The sequence below is a fragment of the Centropristis striata genome, chromosome 12, assembly GCF_030273125.1.
Source record: "Centropristis striata isolate RG_2023a ecotype Rhode Island chromosome 12, C.striata_1.0, whole genome shotgun sequence".
Classification (NCBI taxonomy): domain Eukaryota; kingdom Metazoa; phylum Chordata; class Actinopteri; order Perciformes; family Serranidae; genus Centropristis; species Centropristis striata.
The window spans coordinates 29,246,726-29,270,947 of NC_081528.1; the positions used below are offsets into that span (position 1 = coordinate 29,246,726).

General features: G+C 41.4%; 5 protein-coding genes across 6 annotated transcripts in view; all 5 read left to right on the forward strand.

Annotated features, from left to right (window-relative positions):
* The window catches only part of LOC131981893 (protocadherin gamma-C5-like), a 338,840-nt gene that overhangs the window by 11,848 nt on the left and 302,770 nt on the right, over positions 1-24,222 (forward strand). The gene's annotated exons all lie outside the window — the stretch shown is intronic.
* Positions 3,825-6,261, forward strand: LOC131981923 (protocadherin gamma-A11-like). Its single transcript, XM_059346457.1, has one exon. The coding sequence runs from the start codon at positions 3,862-3,864 to the stop codon at positions 6,259-6,261; it is 2,400 nt and encodes a 799-aa protein (XP_059202440.1). The 5' UTR covers positions 3,825-3,861.
* On the forward strand, positions 7,720-10,246 carry LOC131982177 (protocadherin gamma-A4-like). Its single transcript, XM_059346772.1, has one exon. It carries the CDS (start codon positions 7,811-7,813, stop codon positions 10,244-10,246), a length of 2,436 nt encoding a protein of 811 aa, XP_059202755.1. The 5' UTR covers positions 7,720-7,810.
* On the forward strand, positions 11,561-16,141 carry LOC131982178 (protocadherin gamma-A11-like). Its single transcript, XM_059346773.1, has 2 exons — positions 11,561-14,238; positions 16,136-16,141. The coding sequence occupies exons 1-2, from the start codon at positions 11,854-11,856 to the stop codon at positions 16,139-16,141; spliced, it is 2,391 nt and encodes a 796-aa protein (XP_059202756.1). The 5' UTR covers positions 11,561-11,853.
* LOC131982179 (uncharacterized) lies at positions 16,137-22,720 on the forward strand. Its single transcript, XM_059346774.1, has 2 exons — positions 16,137-18,705; positions 20,282-22,720. The coding sequence occupies exons 1-2, from the start codon at positions 16,306-16,308 to the stop codon at positions 22,718-22,720; spliced, it is 4,839 nt and encodes a 1,612-aa protein (XP_059202757.1). The 5' UTR covers positions 16,137-16,305.

Genomic DNA, 24,222 nt, shown 5'->3' on the forward strand with positions numbered 1-24,222 from the left:
TGATTTTGAGGGGACTCGTAAACGGTACTGTGATATTAATCTGAGTACTGGAGATTTAGTCACATCGGAGAGAATTGACAGAGAAAGCCTTTGTGGCAAGAAACCCTCGTGTGTTGTGAAAGTAGATCTGGTGTTAGAGAATCCTCTGGAGCTGCATCGAGTAAGTCTTCATATTCAAGATGTAAATGACAACTCGCCAAAATTTAACGATGATTTGATTGAAATGGAAATACGAGAGTCAGCCGACAAGGGTAACCGTTTCTCTATTGATGAGGCCCATGACGCAGATATAGGTCAAAATGCTGTTCAAAGGTACAGCCTACAGAAGAACGACAACTTTATTCTCTCTATTGACAGTAACAAGGTTGAACTTGTGCTGGAGAATCCACTGGATCGAGAAAAACAAAAGGAAATTAATTTGATTCTCACAGCTTTAGATGGAGGCTCTCCTCAGAGATCAGGGACTGTAGTCATACACGTCACTGTGCTGGATGCTAATGATAACGCCCCAGTGTTCAGCCAGGCCGTTTATAAAGCCAGTCTGCCTGAAAACTCTCCTCCAGATACCATAGTGATTACTGTTAGTGCTACTGATGCAGATGAAGGACTGAATGGTGATGTGACATATCAATTTGGTCACGTATCAGATGAAGATATAAATATTTTTTCTATTGATTCTAAAACTGGTCAAATAAGAGTATCTGGATTGATCGACTTCGAAGAAAGCAGTTCTTTTGAAATGAGAGTGAAAGCTAAAGATGGTTTAGGACTAACTTCTTACGCCAAAGTCATAATAGATGTTACTGATAATAATGACAACGCTCCAGTGATTTATCTAAAGTCACTGTCTACTCCCATACCTGAGAACGTGTCACCTGGTACAGAGGTGGGCATCATTAACGTGCAGGACAGAGACTCTGAGACTAACGGACAGGTCCGCTGCTCCATTCAGCAAGGTGTCCCTTTTAAGTTGGTTCCTTCTATTAAAAACTATTATTCTCTGGTGACCACAGGACAACTGGACCGTGAACTAGTGTCTGATTACAACATTACAATCACTGCCACTGACGAGGGCTCTCCACCTCTGTCCTCCTCTAAAACTGTTCAGTTATCTGTAGCAGACATCAACGACAACCCACCTGTGTTTGAGGAACAGTCGTACAGCGCATATGTGAGTGAAAATAACAAACCTGGCTCCACTTTATGTTCCGTTAGTGCTCGAGACCCCGACTGGAGACAAAACGGTACAGTGATTTATTCTCTGTTACCCGGTGAGGTGAACGGTGCCCCGGTGTCCTCCTATCTGTCTGTTAACGGAGACACGGGGGTGATCCACGCTGTGAGGTCGTTTGATTATGAACAGTTGAGGAGTTTTAAAGTCCAGGTGATGGCCAGAGACAACGGTTCTCCTCCGCTCAGCAGCAACGTGAGCGTCAGTGTGTTCATATCGGATGTGAATGACAACTCTCCTCAGATACTGTACCCCGCCCCGGAGGGCAACTCCTTCATGACCGAGCTGGTCCCCAAAGCTGCACACGGAGGCTCTCTGGTGTCCAAAGTGATCGCGGTGGACGCGGACTCCGGACAGAACGCCTGGCTGTCCTATCATATAGTGAAGTCCACTGATCCGGGACTTTTCACTATTGGTCTCCACAGCGGAGAGATCAGGACCCAGCGGGACATTTCTGAGTCTGACAGCATGAAACAGAACCTGATTGTGTCAGTGAAAGATAACGGACAGCCCTCTCTCTCTGCCACCTGTTCCATGTATTTACTGATTTCTGATAACTTGGCTGAGGTGCCAGAACTGAAGGACATTTCTTATGATGAGAAGAATTCCAAACTGACCTCTTATCTGATCATCGCGCTGGTGTCTGTGTCCACCTTTTTCCTGACCTTCATCATCATCATCCTGGGTGTGAGGTTCTGTCGCAGGAGAAAGCCCAGACTGTTGTTTGATGGAGCAGTAGCCATCCCCAGCGCTTATCTCCCTCCTAACTACGCAGATGTTGACGGCACAGGAACTTTACGCAGCACTTACAATTATGACGCGTACCTGACAACAGGTTCAAGAACCAGTGACTTTAAGTTCGTGACATCATACAATGACAACACACTGCCTGCTGACCAGACTCTGAGGAAAAGTCCTTCTGACTTTGCTGACCCGTTCGACGATTTAGAGCCGTCTGTAGAGGTAGGAACCTTTCAAAGTTCACTGGAAACATTTAATTGTCTTGTTGATTAATGTCTTTCGTGTTTTTCTGCCAGCACGAATCTTTAATGGTTTTTAACGTGACTTTGCTTCCATTAGCAAACTTTTTTTCAAAATTGAACAAAATTGGTCTTTTGGTTGCTGCTCACCTTGTAAGTCATTTGTACGTCACGATCTGGTTACATACCTTGGAACTCATCACTTGGTCGCCATTTGTGCAACATTTTTTTTTTTGTTTCATACTCAACACGTTTAAATTTGCCAACCCATCTTATGCAGTCCTTTTCAGCGAATGTCTTTTGAACGTGGTTTCTTGACAAAATTGATTGTACCATTATGTTATTCAATTAGTTAATATTCTAAAGTTGTTTTGTTGCTGATGGTCTGAAGTTGGGCTAATTCACTATTGGTAAACCAAAACCAATGAGTTTCTTCAACCTCATATCGTTTAGCAGAAAACGTTGGCTGCATGCAAAAATGCACCATAGTTGCAAGAACATTTTTACAAGGTAAATGTTTTTCTATTTGTATGTTTGGGGTTGGCACCTCTGAGCTTGTCTCCATTGTGCGCTGCAAAAGGGTTTTGTTGCGTTTAACCTCATGTGCTACTGATTGCTTTAAATCAACAAATGATGGAAACCAAAGCCCCATGTTCTGAGTCAGCGAGAGGGATGGTTTTGAACGTCTTAGTTGCAAGAATCAGTTCGTTTTTACTTTTGTAAAACCAACAAACATACATTACTAACGTCGTGCAACACTGGCCAGTCGAAAGAAACGGCATTCAGTATTCTTTTTAATTTTTTTTTTTTTTTTACCATCGGCCCTGCCAAACGTCAAGGTAGCTCTCCATGGTGCTGAAACCCTACTCAGCCATGCGAGACGACATTACAAGGAGAGGTCTTCTCCTCAACAATACTGACAGATTTTTGATTTAAAAAAAATATAGTAATAGTTGTTTTTTTTGTTTGTTTGTTTTTTATTAAAACGTTGGATATTTTAACTCACTTAACTTCTCCTGCTCATTGGCTTAATTTGGACCATTCTACCAAAGTTTTATTTTACAGTGTGTTCGTATATAATATATGAAATTGTAGAGTTGCAGAATGTCACTCAACATTGAGCTTTGGCTCGATTAGTGATATTTTATGATCTACAGAGGCTTATATAGCAGGTTTTTAAAAAGCTGAAGCAAAAGTAACACATTTGAATCAAAAGTCAATTGATCTAATTTGAAATTGGGGAACAACACAAAGCTGTGCAAATTGTAAAGACTAGATCTGTTATTTTTAAGAAAATTAAACACTCAGCATATGTGTCTTTCATTCCAACCTGAGTAAATATTATATTATTCTTATATTACATTGTATTAATGTAGTTCGAGACATCCTGAAGAATATTTTGTAACCAACTAGTGTGAATAAAAAAGTGACTCATGGTGTCGCTGTTGGCTGACAGATAAATGGCTCTCACTACTCCACCCACTACTACATATACATCAGCTGCAGCTTTTCCAGAGAAACGGTTAGATTTCCGCACATATGTATCGGATACATTGGTGTGTTGGATAATTTTGTCTTTTTGAACAGCTTTAATTGGTTTGCATTGGAAAGTACAAGTTGTACAAGCGGAGGACATTTTTTCGTTTAAGGATGGCAGACAAAGGATTTTCAGCGCTCCGTCCTATCTTCTGCTTTGCTTCCTTTATTGTAACGCTGCAGCTCGTTAATGGAGACCTGAGTTATTCTATTCCAGAGGAGATGAAACGCGACTCTGTTATTGGAAATATCGCCAAAGATCTCGGTCTTGATCTGAGGACCTTATCTTCCCGAAAGGCCCGTGTTGATTTTGAGGGGACTCGTAAACGGTACTGTGATATTAATCTGAGTACTGGAGATTTGGTGACATCGGAGAGAATTGACAGAGAAAGCCTTTGTGGCAAGAAACCCTCGTGTGTTGTTAAAGTAGATCTGGTGTTAGAGAATCCTCTGGAGCTGCATCGAGTAAGTCTTCATATTCAAGATGTAAACGATAACTCGCCAAAATTCAGAGAAAGCTTAATTGAAATGGAAATATGGGAGTCAGCTGAAAAGGGTAACCGTTTCTCCATCGAGGAGGCCCATGACGCAGATATAGGTCAAAATGCTGTTCAAAGGTACAGCCTACAGAAGAACGACAACTTTATTCTATCTGTTGACAGTAACAAGGTTGAACTAGTGCTAGAAAACAAACTTGATCGAGAGAAACAAAAGGAAATTAATTTGCTTCTCACAGCTTTAGATGGAGGCTCTCCTCAGAGATCAGGGACTGTAGTCATACACGTCACTGTGCTGGATGCTAATGATAACGCCCCAGTGTTCAGCCAGGCCGTTTATAAAGCCAGTCTGCCTGAAAACTCTCCTCCAGATACCATAGTGATTACTGTTAGTGCTACTGATGCAGATGAAGGAGTTAATGGAGATGTGACATTTTACTTTGGCCACTTTTCTGATGACGATGTAAATGTATTCACCATTGATCCTAAAACTGGTCAAATTCGCGTAAATAATGTGATCGACTTTGAAGAAAGCAGTTCCTATGAAATGAGAGTCCAAGCTAAAGATGGTTTAGGACTAACTTCTTACGCCAAAGTGATAATAGATGTTACTGATATAAATGATAATGCTCCAGTGATAAATCTGAATTCCCTCACCAATCCAATAGCTGAGAACGTGTCACCTGGTACAGAGGTGGGCATCATTAACGTGCAGGACAGAGACTCTGAGACTAACGGACAGGTCCGCTGCTCCATTCAGCAAGGTGTCCCTTTTAAGTTGGTTCCTTCTATTAAAAACTATTATTCTCTGGTGACCACAGGACAACTGGACCGTGAAGTAGTGTCTGATTACAACATTACAATCACTGCCACTGACGAGGGCTCTCCACCTCTGTCCTCCTCTAAAACTGTTCAGTTATCTGTAGCAGACATCAACGACAACCCACCTGTGTTTGAGGAACAGTCGTACAGCGCATATGTGAGTGAAAATAACAAACCTGGCTCCACTTTATGTTCCGTTAGTGCTCGAGACCCCGACTGGAGACAAAACGGTACAGTGATTTATTCTCTGTTACCCGGTGAGGTGAACGGTGCCCCGGTGTCCTCCTATCTGTCTGTTAACGGAGACACGGGGGTGATCCACGCTGTGAGGTCGTTTGATTATGAACAGTTGAGGAGTTTTAAAGTCCAGGTGATGGCCAGAGACAACGGTTCTCCTCCGCTCAGCAGCAACGTGAGCGTCAGTGTGTTCATATCGGATGTGAATGACAACTCTCCTCAGATACTGTACCCCGCCCCGGAGGGCAACTCCTTCATGACCGAGCTGGTCCCCAAAGCTGCCCACGGAGGCTCTCTGGTGTCCAAAGTGATCGCGGTGGACGCGGACTCCGGGCAGAACGCCTGGCTGTCCTATCATATAGTGAAGTCCACTGATCCGGGACTTTTCACTATTGGTCTCCACAGCGGAGAGATCAGGACCCAGCGGGACATTTCTGAGTCTGACAGCATGAAACAGAACCTGATTGTGTCAGTGAAAGATAACGGACAGCCCTCTCTCTCTGCCACCTGTTCCATGTATTTACTGATTTCTGATAACTTGGCTGAGGTGCCAGAACTGAAGGACATTTCTTATGATGAGAAGAATTCCAAACTGACCTCTTATCTGATCATCGCGCTGGTGTGTGTGTCCACCTTTTTCCTGACCTTCATCATCATCATCCTGGGTGTGAGGTTCTGTCGCAGGAGAAAGCCCAGACTGTTGTTTGATGGAGCAGTAGCCATCCCCAGCGCTTATCTCCCTCCTAACTACGCAGATGTTGACGGCACAGGAACTTTACGCAGCACTTACAATTATGACGCGTACCTGACAACAGGTTCAAGAACCAGTGACTTTAAGTTCGTGACATCATACAATGACAACACACTGCCTGCTGACCAGACTCTGAGGAAAAGTCCTTCAGACTTTGCTGACCCGTTCGACGATTTAGAGCCGTCTGTAGAGGTAGGAACCTTTTAAAAGTTCACTGTTCACCATTCTTTCTTAATAGTATAAAATATACAGTATTTGATCTTGGTAAGCCATTTTCTGATTCCCTGTAAATTTTTCTGGTAGCCTGTGTTTATGTCCCTGAAATGTTAAGGTGACCAAAGTAAAGTTTTGCATGATGAATGGAAACTTTAGGTATTTGACTACTGCTTTTTTTGGGTGAATTAACTAATTGACGAATTGATCACATTTTCTGCCAGTGTCCTTCAAAATTATGGCACTCCTCCCTTGGTGTCTGTTTGTGAAATGTGATTTTTTTTTTTAAACTTTCAAATACGCTTCATTGTTGTTCAATTAATTATTTTCAGGTAATCTCTCAGAAACAGACTATTTTTTTTAACAAGATATAATCCAATTTTGTAATTCAGTGTGTTTCTCACATAAAGCTGTTATATGTGGATTATTCTTACTGGAACTGATTATTTTTCTTTATTTCTTAATTCGACAAATATTTAGTCAAAGAAAACCAGTCGCGACCAAATAATCTCCCCATCTTGATCTTTGACGGCTGAAAATCTGTGTATCATTAAAAATAAAGTCTCAAGAATATTTTACCAACAAAGTGTAATTATGAGTAAACATGTCACATGGTTATTTTTTTCATTCACGAGTCATTTTGCAATGGCTCTCGTCAGTCTTTATTTGTAGATTTTTCACTGCAGAACATATTTCAGTCATCATAATTTGTCACTAATTTGTCAGTTATCAGTAAGTGAAGGAAATATTGTTTCTTATTTCTGACTCAGAGGGGGAGCTCGTTAAGATTTTATGTAAATATGAAGTCAAATTGCCCCTTCTCAAACTGTCTATAGTTTACATTAATGTAGTCTATGAGCATTTTCCAAAACACCATCTGAGTTCTTTTAGCCATCAGATCTGCCAAATCTCAGAGTATCTGTCCGTGGTGCTGAAACGCTCAGGTGCAACTGTAGATCTATTTTCTTCTCAGCCATGCACTTTGAATTTTGCTAATAATTTTGATACTATTTTGATTTATTTCCTATGAAAACTTCAAATTGTTTAATGGTACGTGATTAACTCTGCTCATTGTCAAATACGGAACGCTCAAGTTTTATATTACAGTGATATATAATACACTGCTTTTGACCGCGGCAATGCTGTATTCAGGTTTAACTGTCTTTCTCTTTCGAATGCTCAACTCTTATTTTATGTCAAAAAATACCCTACTTTCTGTATATAGAAACCTTTCGAAAGCCAAATTAACCTATTTAAAACCAAATGTCCACACTTTAAGACGCATATTTTATTACATACTGGTATGATGATGAAAAGTGACTCATGGTGTCGCTGTTGGCTGACAGATATTAGGCTCTCACCACTCCACCCACTACTACATAGAAATCAGCAGCAGTTTTTCCTGAGAAAAGGATACAATCCAGGACATATTCTATCCTGTACTTTTATGTAAGGTGTTGGACCTTTAACCCCCTTTGGACCGCTTTTATTTTGTTGCACTGGAATACAAGTTGTACAAGCAGAGGACGCCTTTTCTGTCGTGATGGGAGACAAAGGATTTTCAGCGCTGCGTCCGATCTTCTGCTTTGCTTCCTTTATTGTAACGCTGCAGCTCGTTAATGGAGACCTGAGTTATTCTATTCCAGAAGAGATGAAACGCGACTCTGTTATTGGAAATATCGCTAAAGATCTCAGTCTTGATCTGAAGACCTTATCTTCCCGTAAGGCCCGTGTTGATTTTGAGGGGAATCGTAAACGGTACTGTGATATTAATCTGAGTACCGGAGATTTGGTGACATCGGAGAGAATTGACAGAGAAAGCCTTTGTGGCAAGAAACCCTCGTGTGTTGTGAAAGTAGATCTGGTGTTAGAAAATCCTCTGGAGCTGCATCGAATTAGTCTTCATATTCAAGATATAAACGACAACTCGCCAAAATTCAAAAAAACATTAATTGAATTGGAAATACGAGAGTCAGCCGACAAGGGTAACCGTTTCTCTATTGATGAGGCCCATGACGCAGATATAGGTCAGAATGCTGTTCAAAGGTACAGCCTACAGAAGAACGACAACTTTATTCTCTCTGTTGACAGTAACAAGGTCGAACTTGTGCTGGAGAATCCACTGGATCGAGAGAAACAAAAGGAAATTAATTTGCTTCTCACAGCTTTAGATGGAGGCTCTCCTCAGAGATCAGGGACTGTAGTCATACACGTCACTGTGCTGGATGCTAATGATAACGCCCCAGTGTTCAGCCAGGCCGTTTATAAAGCCAGTCTGCCTGAAAACTCTCCTCCAGATACCATAGTGATTACTGTTAGTGCTACTGATGCAGATGAAGGACTGAATGGAGATGTGACGTATGATCTAAGCCACGTGTCTGATGATGATGTAAATGTATTTTCTATTGATCCTAAAACTGGACAAATAAGAGTGACTGGTGTGATCGACTTTGAAGACAATAGTTATTTTGAAATAAGAGTGGAAGCTAAAGATGGTTTAGGACTAACTTCTTACACCAAAGTCATAATAGATGTTACTGATATAAATGATAATGCTCCAGTGATTTATCTAAAGTCACTTTCTACTCCCATACCTGAGAACGTGTCACCTGGTACAGAGGTGGGCATCATTAACGTGCAGGACAGAGACTCTGAGACTAACGGACAGGTCCGCTGCTCCATTCAGCAAGGTGTCCCTTTTAAGTTGGTTCCTTCTATTAAAAACTATTATTCTCTGGTGACCACAGGACAACTGGACCGTGAACTAGTGTCTGATTACAACATTACAATCACTGCCACTGACGAGGGCTCTCCACCTCTGTCCTCCTCTAAAACTGTTCAGTTATCTGTAGCAGACATCAACGACAACCCACCTGTGTTTGAGGAACAGTCCTACAGCGCATATGTGAGTGAAAATAACAAACCTGGCTCCACTTTATGTTCCGTTCGTGCTCGAGACCCCGACTGGAGACAAAACGGTACAGTGATTTATTCTCTGTTACCCGGTGAGGTGAACGGTGCCCCGGTGTCCTCCTATCTGTCTGTTAACGGAGACACGGGGGTGATCCACGCTGTGAGGTCGTTTGATTATGAACAGTTGAGGAGTTTTAAAGTCCAGGTGATGGCCAGAGACAACGGTTCTCCTCCGCTCAGCAGCAACGTGAGCGTCAGTGTGTTCATATCGGATGTGAATGACAACTCTCCTCAGATACTGTACCCCGCCCCGGAGGGCAACTCCTTCATGACCGAGCTGGTCCCCAAAGCTGCACACGGAGGCTCTCTGGTGTCCAAAGTGATCGCGGTGGACGCGGACTCCGGACAGAACGCCTGGCTGTCCTATCATATAGTGAAGTCCACTGATCCGGGACTTTTCACTATTGGTCTCCACAGCGGAGAGATCAGGACCCAGCGGGACATTTCTGAGTCTGACAGCATGAAACAGAACCTGATTGTGTCCGTGAAAGATAACGGACAGCCCTCTCTCTCTGCCACCTGTTCCATGTATTTACTGATTTCTGATAACTTGGCTGAGGTGCCAGAACTGAAAGACATTTCTTATGATGAGAAGAATTCCAAACTGACCTCTTATCTGATCATCGCGCTGGTGTCTGTGTCCACCTTCTTCCTGACCTTCATCATCATCATCCTGGGTGTGAGGTTCTGTCGCAGGAGAAAGCCCAGACTGTTGTTTGATGGAGCAGTAGCCATCCCCAGCGCTTATCTCCCTCCTAACTACGCAGATGTTGACGGCACAGGAACTTTACGCAGCACTTACAATTATGACGCGTACCTGACAACAGGTTCAAGAACCAGTGACTTTAAGTTCGTGACATCATACAATGACAACACACTGCCTGCTGACCAGACTCTGAGGAAAAGTCCTTCAGACTTTGCTGACCCGTTCGACGATTTAGAGCCGTCTGTAGAGGTAGGAACCTTTCAAAGTTCACTGGAAACATTTAATTTTCTTGTTGATTAATGTCGTTCTTGTTTTTCTGCCTGCACGAATCTTTAATTGTTTTTAACGTGACTTTGATTCCATTAACACATTTTTTTTTTCAAAATTGGTCTTTTGGTTGCTGCATACTTTGTACGTTATTTGTACGTCACGATCTGGTTACATACCATGACCCTATACATCACAAAGCCATGGAACTCCTCACTTGGTTGCTATTTGTTCAACATTTTTTTTGTTTCATACTCAACACGTGTAAATTGGCCAACCCATCTCTTGCATTCCCTTTCAGGGAATGTCTTAAGTATACATTTTGAACGTGGTTTCTTGACAAACTTGGTTGTTTTCTAAAGTTGTTTTGTCGTTGATGATCTGAAGTTGGGCTAATTCGCTATTGGTAAACCAAAACCAATGAGTTTCTTCAACATCATGTCGTTTAGCAGAAAACGTTGGCTGCATGCAAAAATGCACCATAGTTGCATCAACATTTTTACAAGGCAAATGTTTTTCTATTTGTATGTTTGGGGTTGGCGCCTCTGAGCTTGTCTCCATTGTGCGCTGCAAAAGGGTTTCGTTGCGTTTAACCTTATGTGCTACTGATTGCTGTAAATCAACAAATGATGGAAACCAAAGCCCCATGTTCTGAGTCAGCGAGAGGGATGGTGTTGAACGTCTTAGTTGCAAGAATCAGTTCGTTGTTACTTTTGTAAAACCAACAAACATACATTACTAACGTCGTGCAACACTGGCAAGTCGAAAGAAACGGCATTCAGTATTTTTTTTTTTTTTTTTTACCATCGGCCCTGCCAAACGTCAAGGTAGCTCTCCATGGTGCTGAAACCCTACTCAGCCATGCGAGACGACATTACAAGGAGAGGTCTTCTCCTCAACCATACTGACAGATTTTTGATTTAAAAAAATTATTGTAATAGTTGTTTTTTTTTGTTTGTTTGTTTTTTATTAAAACGTTGGATATTTTTAACTCGCTTCACTTCTCCTGCTCATTGGCTTAATTTGGACCATTCTACCAAAGTTTTATTTTACAGTGTGTTCGTATATAATATATGAAATTGTAGAGTTGCAGAATGTCACTCAGCGTTGAGCTTTTGCTCGATTAGTGATATTTTATGATCTACAGAGTCTTATATAGCAGGTTTTTAAAAAGCTGAAGCAAAAGTAACACATTTAAATCAAAAGTCAATTGATCTAATTTGTAATTGGGGAACAACACAAAGCTGTGCAAATTGTAAAGACGAGATCTGTTATTTTTAAGAAAATTAAACACTCAGCATATGTGTCTTTCATTCCAACCTGAGTAAATATTATATTATTCTTATATTACATTGTATTAATGTAGTTCGAGACATCCTGAAGAATATTTTGTAACCAACTAGTGTGAATAAAAAAGTGACTCATGGTGTCGCTGTTGGCTGACAGATAAATGGCTCTCACTACTCCACCCACTACTACATATACATCAGCTGCAGCTTTTCCAGAGAAACGGTTAGATTTCCGCACATATGTATCGGATACATTGGTGTGTTGGATAATTTTGTCTTTTTGAACAGCTTTAATTGGTTCGCATTGGAAAGTACAAGTTGTACAAGCGGAGGACATTTTTTCGTTTAAGGATGGCAGACAAAGGATTTTCAGCGCTCCGTCCTATCTTCTGCTTTGCTTCCTTTATTGTAACGCTGCAGCTCGTTAATGGAGACCTGAGTTATTCTATTCCAGAGGAGATGAAACGCGACTCTGTTATTGGAAATATCGCCAAAGATCTCGGTCTTGATCTGAGGACCTTATCTTCCCGAAAGGCCCGTGTTGATTTTGAGGGGACTCGTAAACGGTACTGTGATATTAATCTGAGTACTGGAGATTTGGTGACATCGGAGAGAATTGACAGAGAAAGCCTTTGTGGCAAGAAACCCTCCTGTGTTGTGAAAGTAGATCTGGTGTTAGAGAATCCTCTGGAGCTGCATCGACTAAGTCTTCATATTCAAGATGTAAACGACAACTCGCCAAAATTCAGAGAAAGCTTAATTGAAATGGAAATAAGGGAATCAGCAGAAAAGGGTAACCGTTTCTCCATCGAGGAGGCCCATGACGCAGATATAGGTCAAAATGCTGTTCAAAGGTACAGCCTACAGAAGAACGACAACTTTATTCTCTCTGTTGACAGTAACAAGGTTGAACTAGTGCTAGAAAACAAACTTGATCGAGAGAAACAAAAGGAAATGAATTTGCTTCTCACAGCTTTAGATGGAGGCTCTCCTCAGAGATCAGGGACTGTAGTCATACACGTCACTGTGCTGGATGCTAATGATAACGCCCCAGTGTTCAGCCAGGCCGTTTATAAAGCCAGTCTGCCTGAAAACTCTCCTCCAGATACCATAGTGATTACTGTTAGTGCTACTGATGCAGATGAAGGAGTTAATGGAGATGTGACATTTTACTTTGGCCACTTTTCTGATGACGATGTAAATGTATTCACCATTGATCCTAAAACTGGTCAAATTCGCGTAAATAATGTGATCGACTTTGAAGAAAGCAGTTCCTATGAAATGAGAGTCCAAGCTAAAGATGGTTTAGGACTAACTTCTTACGCCAAAGTGATAATAGATGTTACTGATATAAATGATAATGCTCCAGTGATAAATCTGAATTCCCTCACCAATCCCATACCTGAGAACGTGTCACCAGGTACAGAGGTGGGCATCATTAACGTGCAGGACAGAGACTCTGAGACTAACGGACAGGTCCGCTGCTCCATTCAGCAAGGTGTCCCTTTTAAGTTGGTTCCTTCTATTAAAAACTATTATTCTCTGGTGACCACAGGACAACTGGACCGTGAACTAGTGTCTGATTACAACATTACAATCACTGCCACTGACGAGGGCTCTCCACCTCTGTCCTCCTCTAAAACTGTTCAGTTATCTGTAGCAGACATCAACGACAACCCACCTGTGTTTGAGGAACAGTCGTACAGCGCATATGTGAGTGAAAATAACAAACCTGGCTCCACTTTATGTTCCGTTAGTGCTCGAGACCCCGACTGGAGACAAAACGGTACAGTGATTTATTCTCTGTTACCCGGTGAGGTGAACGGTGCCCCGGTGTCCTCCTATCTGTCTGTTAACGGAGACACGGGGGTGATCCACGCTGTGAGGTCGTTTGATTATGAACAGTTGAGGAGTTTTAAAGTCCAGGTGATGGCCAGAGACAACGGTTCTCCTCCGCTCAGCAGCAACGTGAGCGTCAGTGTGTACATATCGGATGTGAATGACAACTCTCCTCAGATACTGTACCCCGCCCCGGAGGGCAACTCCTTCATGACCGAGCTGGTCCCCAAAGCTGCACACGGAGGCTCTCTGGTGTCCAAAGTGATCGCGGTGGACGCGGACTCCGGACAGAACGCCTGGCTGTCCTATCATATAGTGAAGTCCACTGATCCGGGACTTTTCACTATTGGTCTCCACAGCGGAGAGATCAGGACCCAGCGGGACATTTCTGAGTCTGACAGCATGAAACAGAACCTGATTGTGTCAGTGAAAGATAACGGACAGCCCTCTCTCTCTGCCACCTGTTCCATGTATTTACTGATTTCTGATAACTTGGCTGAGGTGCCAGAACTGAAGGACATTTCTTATGATGAGAAGAATTCCAAACTGACCTCTTATCTGATCATCGCGCTGGTGTCTGTGTCCACCTTTTTTCTGACCTTCATCATCATCATTCTGGGTGTGAGGTTCTGTCGCAGGAGAAAGCCCAGACTGTTGTTTGATGGAGCAGTAGCCATCCCCAGCGCTTATCTCCCTCCTAACTACGCAGATGTTGACGGCACAGGAACTTTACGCAGCACTTACAATTATGACGCGTACCTGACAACAGGTTCAAGAACCAGTGACTTTAAGTTCGTGACATCATACAATGACAACACGCTGCCTGCTGACCAGACTCTGAGGAAAAGTCCTTCTGACTTTGCTGATGTATTTGGAGAGTCTGATGGATCTCCAGAGGTAAGAAGATATATATTGTAAAGTGAAGATTATTTTTTGTCTTATTTTTTGACACGGTGTTCACAGCTCTGTAATCGGATCGAAAAAATCTATACATTCTTATGCTTTCGAGTCGCCTTCTGGGAAAAAAATTAAATGAATGCTCTAGTTTTGAAATAATTCATCATGTTGTGTTTTGTTAAACTGTACGGTCACTATGTCAGCCTTTTGGCCTGTTGAAACTCTTTTCCTAATGCATTTAGATTATCTAGACACTATCATATTAATATTATAAATACCTCAAAAATGCAGAAAAAAAATGAATTGATGAATACTGATATACCAGAGTGTGTCATTTCACACCATAAGTTTTTCCAACAAAAATGTTAAAAAGTCCTGACAATGAATTTTAAAATATTTGTGCTGATTCACACATATAAAATAGTGTTTAAAAAAATGCTGGTTCATTTGAAACCAATTAGATTTTAAAAAAGCCATCCCACCAAGGCTTATTCAATGTAAGTTTATCTATATAATTTCATTATCAATTTAATTTCGCTCTACCTTATACATGTTGCTGCACTTGATATTAACAAGTGGAACAAATTCAAGTTTGTTAGTCAGTAATACCATGTTGGCAGCAAAATAATCAGAGGCATGCATTGATTTGTACAATTGGAACCTTTTCAAAATAAAATCAACACAAAAGCACAAACTAATTGACTAGAGAGTGAGAGAGACTGATTCTATAATTTACCATATTTCATGAGTAAACCAGCCAACACATACCAAAAATCCAATTGAGTGTCCATTTACTCTCCTCAGTGTAGAGAATATTGCTCAGGTCCCCCATCAGCTAACATCAGAGGGTTATCCACGCACACATTAACATGTTTTAAGATCGGAGTCCTGAATCTTTGAAGTGTTAAGGCGTCCCTTTTCCTTCCTGGTGTAACATGCCCTTGCCCTCGATATGCATTGATGAGCCATTTATATGCTGGGCAATACTGCTTTCAAGACTATTTTGTGCAATATAATGTAATGCAAAACAAATAAAATCGTATTAATTAAAAAATAATTATTCATAGGAATGAAAGATCATACAGCCCTGATTCCAGAAATGTTAGGCGACTTTATGAAAGATTAATAAAGTTTGAGCATTAGTTGTCTCACCTTTGTGCTGTATTCTATTGAATATAGATCCAAAAGGGCTGGCAAATCATTGGATTCTGTTTTTATTAAGTATTTCACAGTGCCCCAATGTTGTTCGAATCAGGGTTTTATTTGTCCTTCCCAGCTGTGGAGGTACACCCTTCTTAGCACAATTTATAAATATATTCAATAACGGCACACTTAATTAAGGTTATGTTTTCTATTTTAGGTTCTGGTGAATATTTATACTGTCTAAGGCCCTTATGTCATGTTATGATATTGGCTGTATGTATGCGTTTTAAATGTAATCCCTCAGTGTACAACTTAATGTTTTTATACCTATACTCCATTCTAATATAACGGCTTCTCTTCATCTCTCCAGCACTTTTGCATTCACTTTCTCAGTGGTATAACTTGCCTTTGACTGGAGTAATATTTTTTCTTCTGTTGCAAGAGATAAAATGGTTTGGGCCTTTCAGCACGCTGATTTGCAGTTTGGCAGTCAATTATCTGTTTTGTTGCGAAGTGATGTTTTTTTAGTATCTAAAGTAAATCCTTAAAATATTTTTGTTGACTCAGGTATCCATTTGCTTGATCTTCTTTGCATGTGAATTTGTGCTGAAATATAGCGAAACATGAAAAAATGTTTTAGTGTCATCAGGTCATGTTGATCTTCCACGTGCAGAAATGAAATTGAACTCAGAGTGTCGCTGTTCACCAGCTGAGGAAACACATCTCCACCCTGGCTCGTTCTTTGTTACTCTAGGCTTGATCCTCTCCTTCTCAAATTGTACCCTTGGATGTGCTTTGGTCAGACATGCAAATTGATAGTTTGCAAGTATAGTTGTTTTTCATGTTTTACTGGACCGCACAGATATTGGCACGGGGATAACTATCATTTGACGTTTTTGAGTTGTTTTCCATTCTTAACTCAGGATGGCACAGAATGGATATTCAGCGGCCGGCCTGCTTTACATGTTAGCTTTCTTTCTTCAGCTGCTTCGCATCGGTAACGGAGACATGAGCTTTTCTATCCCTGAAGAAATGAAACCTGGATCTGTAATAGGAAATATAGCAAAGGACCTCGGGTTGAACGTGGGGAAATTATCGACTCGAAAGGCCCGCATTGACAGCGATCTGAATCGGGAACGGTACTGTGACATCAATCTTAACACTGGAGATTTGATTGTAGCTGAAAGAATCGACAGAGAGGCGCTTTGTGGCGAAAAGGCATCCTGTATCCTTAAATTTGAGTTAATCTTAGAGGCCCCTCTGGAGTTGCACCGCATTTCACTTCAAATACAAGATATTAACGACAATCCGCCTGTTTTTAGTAAAGATGAAATCAAGATAGAAATTAATGAATTGGCTATGAAAGGATCTCGCTTCCGTGTCTTGGAGGCACACGATATGGATATCGGGCAAAACGCTGTTCAAAGTTATGCATTACAGACGAATAACTATTTAATGTTGAAAATTCATTCAGAATCAGATGGGGGAAAGTATGCAGAGCTAGTGTTGAATAAGGAGCTAGACCGCGAGGAACAGCAGGAATTGAGATTATTGCTCACTGCACTAGATGGAGGCAGTCCTCAAAGAAGTGGCACTGCAACTGTGCATGTGACTGTACTGGATGCTAATGATAACGCCCCAGTGTTTAGCCAAACAGTGTATAAAGCCTTTCTGCCTGAAGACTCTCCTCTAGATGCTGTAGTGGTTACAGTGGTTGCCACTGATGCAGATGAAGGTGTAAATGGCGAGGTAACTTATGAAATAAGTCGTATTTCAGAAACGGGTAGAAGAGCGTTTGCTTTAAACCGCAACACAGGAGAGATGAAAGTTATAGGGCCTTTAGATTTCGAGAAAGAGTCAATTTATGAAATGCGTGTAGCCGCCAAAGATGGATATGGCCTTACCTCTGATTCTAAAGTGACAATTGAAATCTCCGATGTTAATGACAACCCACCTGAGATCAATTTAAAATCTCTCAATAACCCCATACCTGAGAACGTGTCACCTGGTACAGGGGTGGGAATCATTAACGTGCAGGACAGAGACTCTGAGACTAACGGACAGGTTCGCTGCTCCATTCAGCAAGGTGTCCCTTTTAAGTTGGTTCCTTCTATTAAAAACTATTATTCTCTGGTGACCACAGGACAACTGGACCGTGAACTAGTGTCTGATTACAACATTACAATCACTGCCACTGACGAGGGCTCTCCACCTCTGTCCTCCTCTAAAACTGTTCAGTTATCTGTAGCAGACATCAACGACAACCCACCTGTGTTTGAGGAACAGTCGTACAGCGCATATGTGAGTGAAAATAACAAACCTGGCTCCACTTTATGTTCCGTTAGTGCTCGAGACCCCGACTGGAGACAAAACGGTACAGTGATTTATTCTCTGTTACCCGGTGAGGTGAACGGTGCCCCGGTGTCCTCCTATCTGTCTGTTAACGGAGACACGGGGGTGATCCACGCTGTGAGGTCGTTTGATTATGAACAGTTGAGGAGTTTTAAAGTCCAGGTGATGGCCAGAGACAACGGTTCTCCTCCGCTCAGCAGCAACGTGAGCGTCAGTGTGTTCATATCGGATGTGAATGACAACTCTCCTCAGATACTGTACCCCGCCCCGGAGGGCAACTCCTTCATGACCGAGCTGGTCCCCAAAGCTGCACACGGAGGCTCTCTGGTGTCCAAAGTGATCGCGGTGGACGCGGACTCCGGACAGAACGCCTGGCTGTCCTATCATATAGTGAAGTCCACTGATCCGGGACTTTTCACTATTGGTCTCCACAGCGGAGAGATCAGGACCCAGCGGGACATTTCTGAGTCTGACAGCATGAAACAGAACCTGATTGTGTCAGTGAAAGATAACGGACAGCCCTCTCTCTCTGCCACCTGTTCCATGTATTTACTGATTTCTGATAACTTGGCTGAGGTGCCAGAACTGAAGGACATTTCTTATGATGAGAAGAATTCCAAACTGACCTCTTATCTGATCATCGCTCTGGTGTCTGTGTCCACCTTTTTCCTGACCTTCATCATCATCATCCTGGGTGTGAGGTTCTGTCGCAGGAGAAAGCCCAGACTGTTGTTTGATGGAGCAGTAGCCATCCCCAGCGCTTATCTCCCTCCTAACTACGCAGATGTTGACGGCACAGGAACTTTACGCAGCACTTACAATTATGACGCGTACCTGACAACAGGTTCAAGAACCAGTGACTTTAAGTTCGTGACATCATACAATGACAACACACTGCCTGCTGACCAGACTCTGAGGAAAAGTCCTTCTGACTTTGCTGAAGTGTTTGGTCCATCAGATGAGTCTCCAGAGGTAGGACTCATACAGTTTTGTATCTGATATATTATGTTGGTTGTGACCTTCCATGATATTTTTTGCCATGCCCTTGAAGTAGTCTTGCATCTTAAGTATTTCAGGAAGTATTGGATAATTTAAGCCATGAGCAGTGTCGTTCCTTTTCTATTTTTATGATCGTGTTGCCTGAGCAGTTTTATAAATCATTTTTAAAAAATCAATATAGATCTGATTTTAATTTTGCTTTCCTTTCACTCTCTTCTTTAAATGCCTTAGACTTCATAATGCTTCTTCATATTTTTTGGACTTCATGCTTTTAAAATCAATGCAAACTTGGCCCTGAATAAGTAATGTTCATTTTTGACATCTTTCTGTCGAGGATATGTTTTTTTTCCCTTCAAAATTCAGTATCTACATTTCATCGTGTAAGTAGGAACTACTACACAGTGATATATGGACATTTAAATTCAGCTTTACAGTAATGACATGTAACCTGGATGCCTGAAACATTCTGTATTCTAGTCAATTGTACCCCTCTCATTACCATCACGCCAGATTTAATTTCCTTTTTACCTGCTGATAACAAATCCATGTTTACTGCGAACCTGTGACCGCAAGCTCTTCATTGCAAGAATAACTTGCTTTTGGACATGTCATGTTATATTATTTTGAGCCCACCATAGTTTAAAGTTCCAGCAATCAATGTTTCAACTACTATATGCAAATTTTTTTAAATCATAAGCTTACCAAACACTATTTTCAGCCACATATTGTATTATAATATATCATGTATTCGTTGTAAATGTTGTATTGATTAAGCTCTTACCATTTGTAAACATTCTTAATTGAAAAACTAAACAATTTGGTCTTTCAATAATAATCTTACTGAATTAATTTTGTGCCCCTCAGACATTACCTTACTACCACATATGCGTATTGTAATTTTTAGTTACATGTATTAATTTCATTAACCATTGAATGATACACATAGAAAATAGACTTGAAGCATTTTTTCTTTAATACATGTTAAAATAAGATGTAAATATTATGTATGCCTTGTGATGTTTTTTAATTTAAAGTTTTTGTCATGTTCATTTCATATTTGTTGAAATCCCTCCCATCACTTCAATTGTAAGAACATAATTTAACTCTAAGTTCAGTAATCATATATATCATGGATACTTTATGAACAGAAATGTTAAATGAGGGAAAGTTTTGATGTCTCTCTGGCACTTCTTGCCCTGTCCGTGGTGCTGAATTGTGTTTTCTCTATTTGTCGCTATTAGAGCAAACCCCAAACATTCTAGTTTACTTTCATTGTGCGTGTTAGGATCGTGGTGTTGATAATGGCAGTAACTGTGACATCTTATGTTGGTTTCGTAGATTTTTATCTGTAATATTCCAAATAAACTCACGGCGTCGCTGCTCACTCGCAGATATGAGGAGGTTCATATCTCCACCCACTGCAAAAGGAATAATTCAAGCACTTAAACCGGAGCTGCCATTGTTGTAGAGGCGGCGTACCTTGATTTCAACCTTACGTTTTAATTTTTATTAGAGAAGTGGTGGAATTTTGTTTCCGTGTCTTCTTAAGGAAGATATCATGGGCCACGGAGGGAGATCGTTGCTGATTCTTTTCGGCGTCTTTGCTGTCTTTGTCCACATCGCCACTGCAGATCTCAGCTATTCTGTGCCGGAGGAGATGAGGCCCGGATCCATTGTTGGAAATATCGCCAAGGACCTCGGGCTGGAAGTGGGGAAATTGTTCACTCGTAAAGCCCGTATTGATACTGAGGAAAGCTATCAGCATTACTGCGACATTGATCTAAAAACAGGAAATGTTGTCATCAGGGAAAAGATTGACAGAGAGGAGCTCTGTGGGGAGAAGGTTTCATGTATGATTAAATTTGAATTGGTCCTGGAGAGCCCGTTGGAGCTACACCGCATTTCACTGCTTATTCAGGATGTAAACGACAATTCACCCGTTTTTCCAAAGGATACAATTAAACTGGAAATAAGCGAATTGGCCATGAAGGGAGTTCGATACCGTGTTAATGAAGCTCACGACGCGGACATCGGACAAAATACAGTTAAACAATACAGCTTACAAAAGAATGAATACTTTGTTTTATCTGTTCGAGAGGATGCCGATGGATCTAAGAACGTTGAGTTAGTATTAGACAAAGAGTTAGATCGTGAAAAGGAACACGATTTAAATTTCGTGATGATTGCTGTTGATGGTGGCAACCCACAAAGATCAGGGACAACCAATATACACGTGACTGTGCTGGATGCTAATGATAACGCCCCAGTCTTTGACCAAGCCTTGTACAAAGCCAGTCTACCTGAAAACGCTGCCCTTGATACTGTAGCTGTCACTGTAAGTGCTACTGATGCAGACGAGGGAGTCAATGGGGAGGTGACATATGAGTTTAGCCGCATATCAGAAAGAGCTAAAAAGGTTTTCTCACTAAACAGTAAAACTGGAGAGATAAAAGTCACAGGACCACTTGATTTCGAGAGTAATTCTAAATATGAAATGCGTATCGATGCCAAAGATGGTTATGGGCTTTCATCTGATTCCAAAGTAATGATTGAAATCACTGATGTGAATGATAACGCTCCAGTAATATATATGAAATCTTTGATGAGCCCCATACCTGAGAACGTGTCACCTGGTACAGAGGTGGGCATCATTAACGTGCAGGACAGAGACTCTGAGACTAACGGACAGGTCCGCTGCTCCATTCAGCAAGGTGTCCCTTTTAAGTTGGTTCCTTCTATTAAAAACTATTATTCTCTGGTGACCACAGGACAACTGGACCGTGAACTAGTGTCTGATTACAACATTACGATCACTGCCACTGACGAGGGCTCTCCACCTCTGTCCTCCTCTAAAACTGTTCAGTTATCTGTAGCAGACATCAACGACAACCCACCTGTGTTTGAGGAACAGTCCTACAGCGCATATGTGAGTGAAAATAACAAACCTGGCTCCACTTTATGTTCCGTTAGTGCTCGAGACCCCGACTGGAGACAAAACGGTACAGTGATTTATTCTCTGTTACCCGGTGAGGTGAACGGTGCCCCGGTGTCCTCCTATCTGTCTGTCAACGGAGACACGGGGGTGATCCACGCTGTGAGGTCGTTTGATTATGAACAGTTGAGGAGTTTTAAAGTCCAGGTGATGGCCAGAGACAACGGTTCTCCTCCGCTCAGCAGCAACATGAGCGTCAGTGTGTTCATATCGGATGTGAATGACAACTCTCCTCAGATACTGTACCCCGCCCCGGAGGGCAACTCCTTCATGACCGAGCTGGTCCCCAAAGCTGCACACGGAGGCTCTCTGGTGTCCAAAGTGATCGCGGTGGACGCGGACTCCGGACAGAACGCCTGGCTGTCCTATCATATAGTGAAGTCCACTGATCCGGGACTTTTCACTATTGGTCTCCACAGCGGAGAGATCAGGACCCAGCGGGACATTTCTGAGTCTGACAGCATGAAACAGAACCTGATTGTGTCAGTGAAAGATAACGGACAGCCCTCTCTCTCTGCCACCTGTTCCATGTATTTACTGATTTCTGATAACTTGGCTGAGGTGCCAGAACTGAAGGACATTTCTTATGATGAGAAGAATTCCAAACTGACCTCTTATCTGATCATCGCTCTGGTGTCTGTGTCCACCTTCTTCCTGACCTTCATCATCATCATCCTGGGTGTGAGGTTCTGTCGCAGGAGAAAGCCCAGACTGTTGTTTGATGGAGCAGTAGCCATCCCCAGCGCTTATCTCCCTCCTAACTACGCAGATGTTGACGGCACAGGAACTTTACGCAGCACTTACAATTATGACGCGTACCTGACAACAGGTTCAAGAACCAGTGACTTTAAGTTCGTGACATCATACAATGACAACACGCTGCCTGCTGACCAGACTCTGAGGAAAAGTCCTTCTGACTTTGCTGACCCGTTCGACGATTTAGAGCCGTCTGTAGAGGTAGGAACCTTTTCAATGTTCACTGGATACATCATTTAATAGGCTTGTAATTAATTTTTTTCGTGTTTTTCTACCTGCACGGCTTTTAAATTGTTTTCAACGTGACTTTGCTTTCATTAGCGAACTTTTTTTCAAAATTGAGCAAAATTATTTTCTTGGTTGCTGCTCACTTTGTTAGTTATTTTCACGTCACGATCTGGTTACATACCTTGACCTGATGCATCATAGAACCAAGGAACTCCTCACTTGGTCGCCATTTGTGCAACATTTTTTCTTTTGTTTCATATTCAACACGTGTAAAAAAGTCCAACCCATCTTACGTGTTCCTTTTCAGGGGCTGTCTTAAATATACATTTCGAATGTGGTTTCTTGACAAACTAGGTTGTACCAGTATATAATTCAGTTAGTCAATATTGTCGTTGATGATCTGAAGTTAGGCTAATTCGCTATTCGTAAAACAAAACGATGGAGTTTCTTAAACCTGAGTCTTTAGCAGAAAACGTGGGCTGCATGGGAAAATGAACCATAGTTGCAAGAATATTTTTACAAGGCATATGTTTTGTTGTTTGTATGTTTTGGGTTGGCGCCCTTGAGCATGTCTACATTGTGCTCTGCGAAACGTTTTTGTTGCGTTTTTCTTCATGTGCTACTAATTGCTTTTCATCAACAAATGATGGAAGCAAAAGCCCCGTGTTCTGAGTCAGCGAGGGGGGTGGTGTTGAACGTCTTAGCTGCAAGAATTAATCAGTTTTTACTTTTATAAAACTAACAAACTTACATTACTAAAGTCGTGCAACACTGGACAGTCGAAAGAAACGGCGTTCAGTAATTTTTAATATAATCAGCCCTGCCAAATGCCAAGGTAGCTCTCCATGGTGCTGAAACACTACTCAGTCATGCGACACGACATTAACTGGGGAGGTCTTTTCCTCAACCATACTGACAGATTTTTGGATTAAAAAAATAATAGTAATAGTTTATACATATGTTTTCTTAAAATGTTGGATATTTTTTATTCACTTCCATTCTCCTGCTCATTGGCTTAATATTGAGCCCTCTGCCAAAATTTTATTTTACACTGTGTTCTTATATAATATATGAAATTGTAGATTTGCAGTATGTCACTCAACGCTTAGCTTTGGCTCAATTATTGATATTTGTAGATCTACAGAGTCTTATATAGCAGGTTTTTAAAAAAAGCTGAAGCAAAAGTAGCACATTTAAATAAAAAGTAAATTGATCTCATCTTTAATGGGGGAAAGACACAAAGCTGTGCAAATTGTAAAGACTAGATCTCGAATTTTTAAGAAAATTAAACACTCAGCATACATGTGTCTTTCATTTCAACCTGAGTAAATCTTATATTATTCTTATATTACATTGTATTAATGTAGTTCGAGACATCCTGAAGAATATTTTGTAACCAACTAGTGTGAATAAAAAAAGTGACTCATGGTGTCGCTGTTGGCTGACAGATAATTGGCTCTCACTACTCCACCCACTACTACATATACATCAGCTGCAGCTTTTCCAGAGAAACG

What these genes read in the sequence shown, in the direction of transcription:
- LOC131982177 (XM_059346772.1), top strand. Translation starts at nt 7,811, where the DNA reads ATGGGAGACAAAGGATTTTCAGCGCTGCGTCCGATCTTCTGCTTTGCT.
- LOC131981923 (XM_059346457.1), top strand. Translation starts at nt 3,862, where the DNA reads ATGGCAGACAAAGGATTTTCAGCGCTCCGTCCTATCTTCTGCTTTGCT.
- LOC131982178 (XM_059346773.1), top strand. Translation starts at nt 11,854, where the DNA reads ATGGCAGACAAAGGATTTTCAGCGCTCCGTCCTATCTTCTGCTTTGCT.
- LOC131982179 (XM_059346774.1), top strand. Translation starts at nt 16,306, where the DNA reads ATGGCACAGAATGGATATTCAGCGGCCGGCCTGCTTTACATGTTAGCT. An exon ending in CATCAGATGAGTCTCCAGAG is followed by an intron (nt 18,706 to 20,281) that starts GTAGGACTCATA and finishes TGTCTTCTTAAG; the next exon opens with GAAGATATCATGGGCCACGG.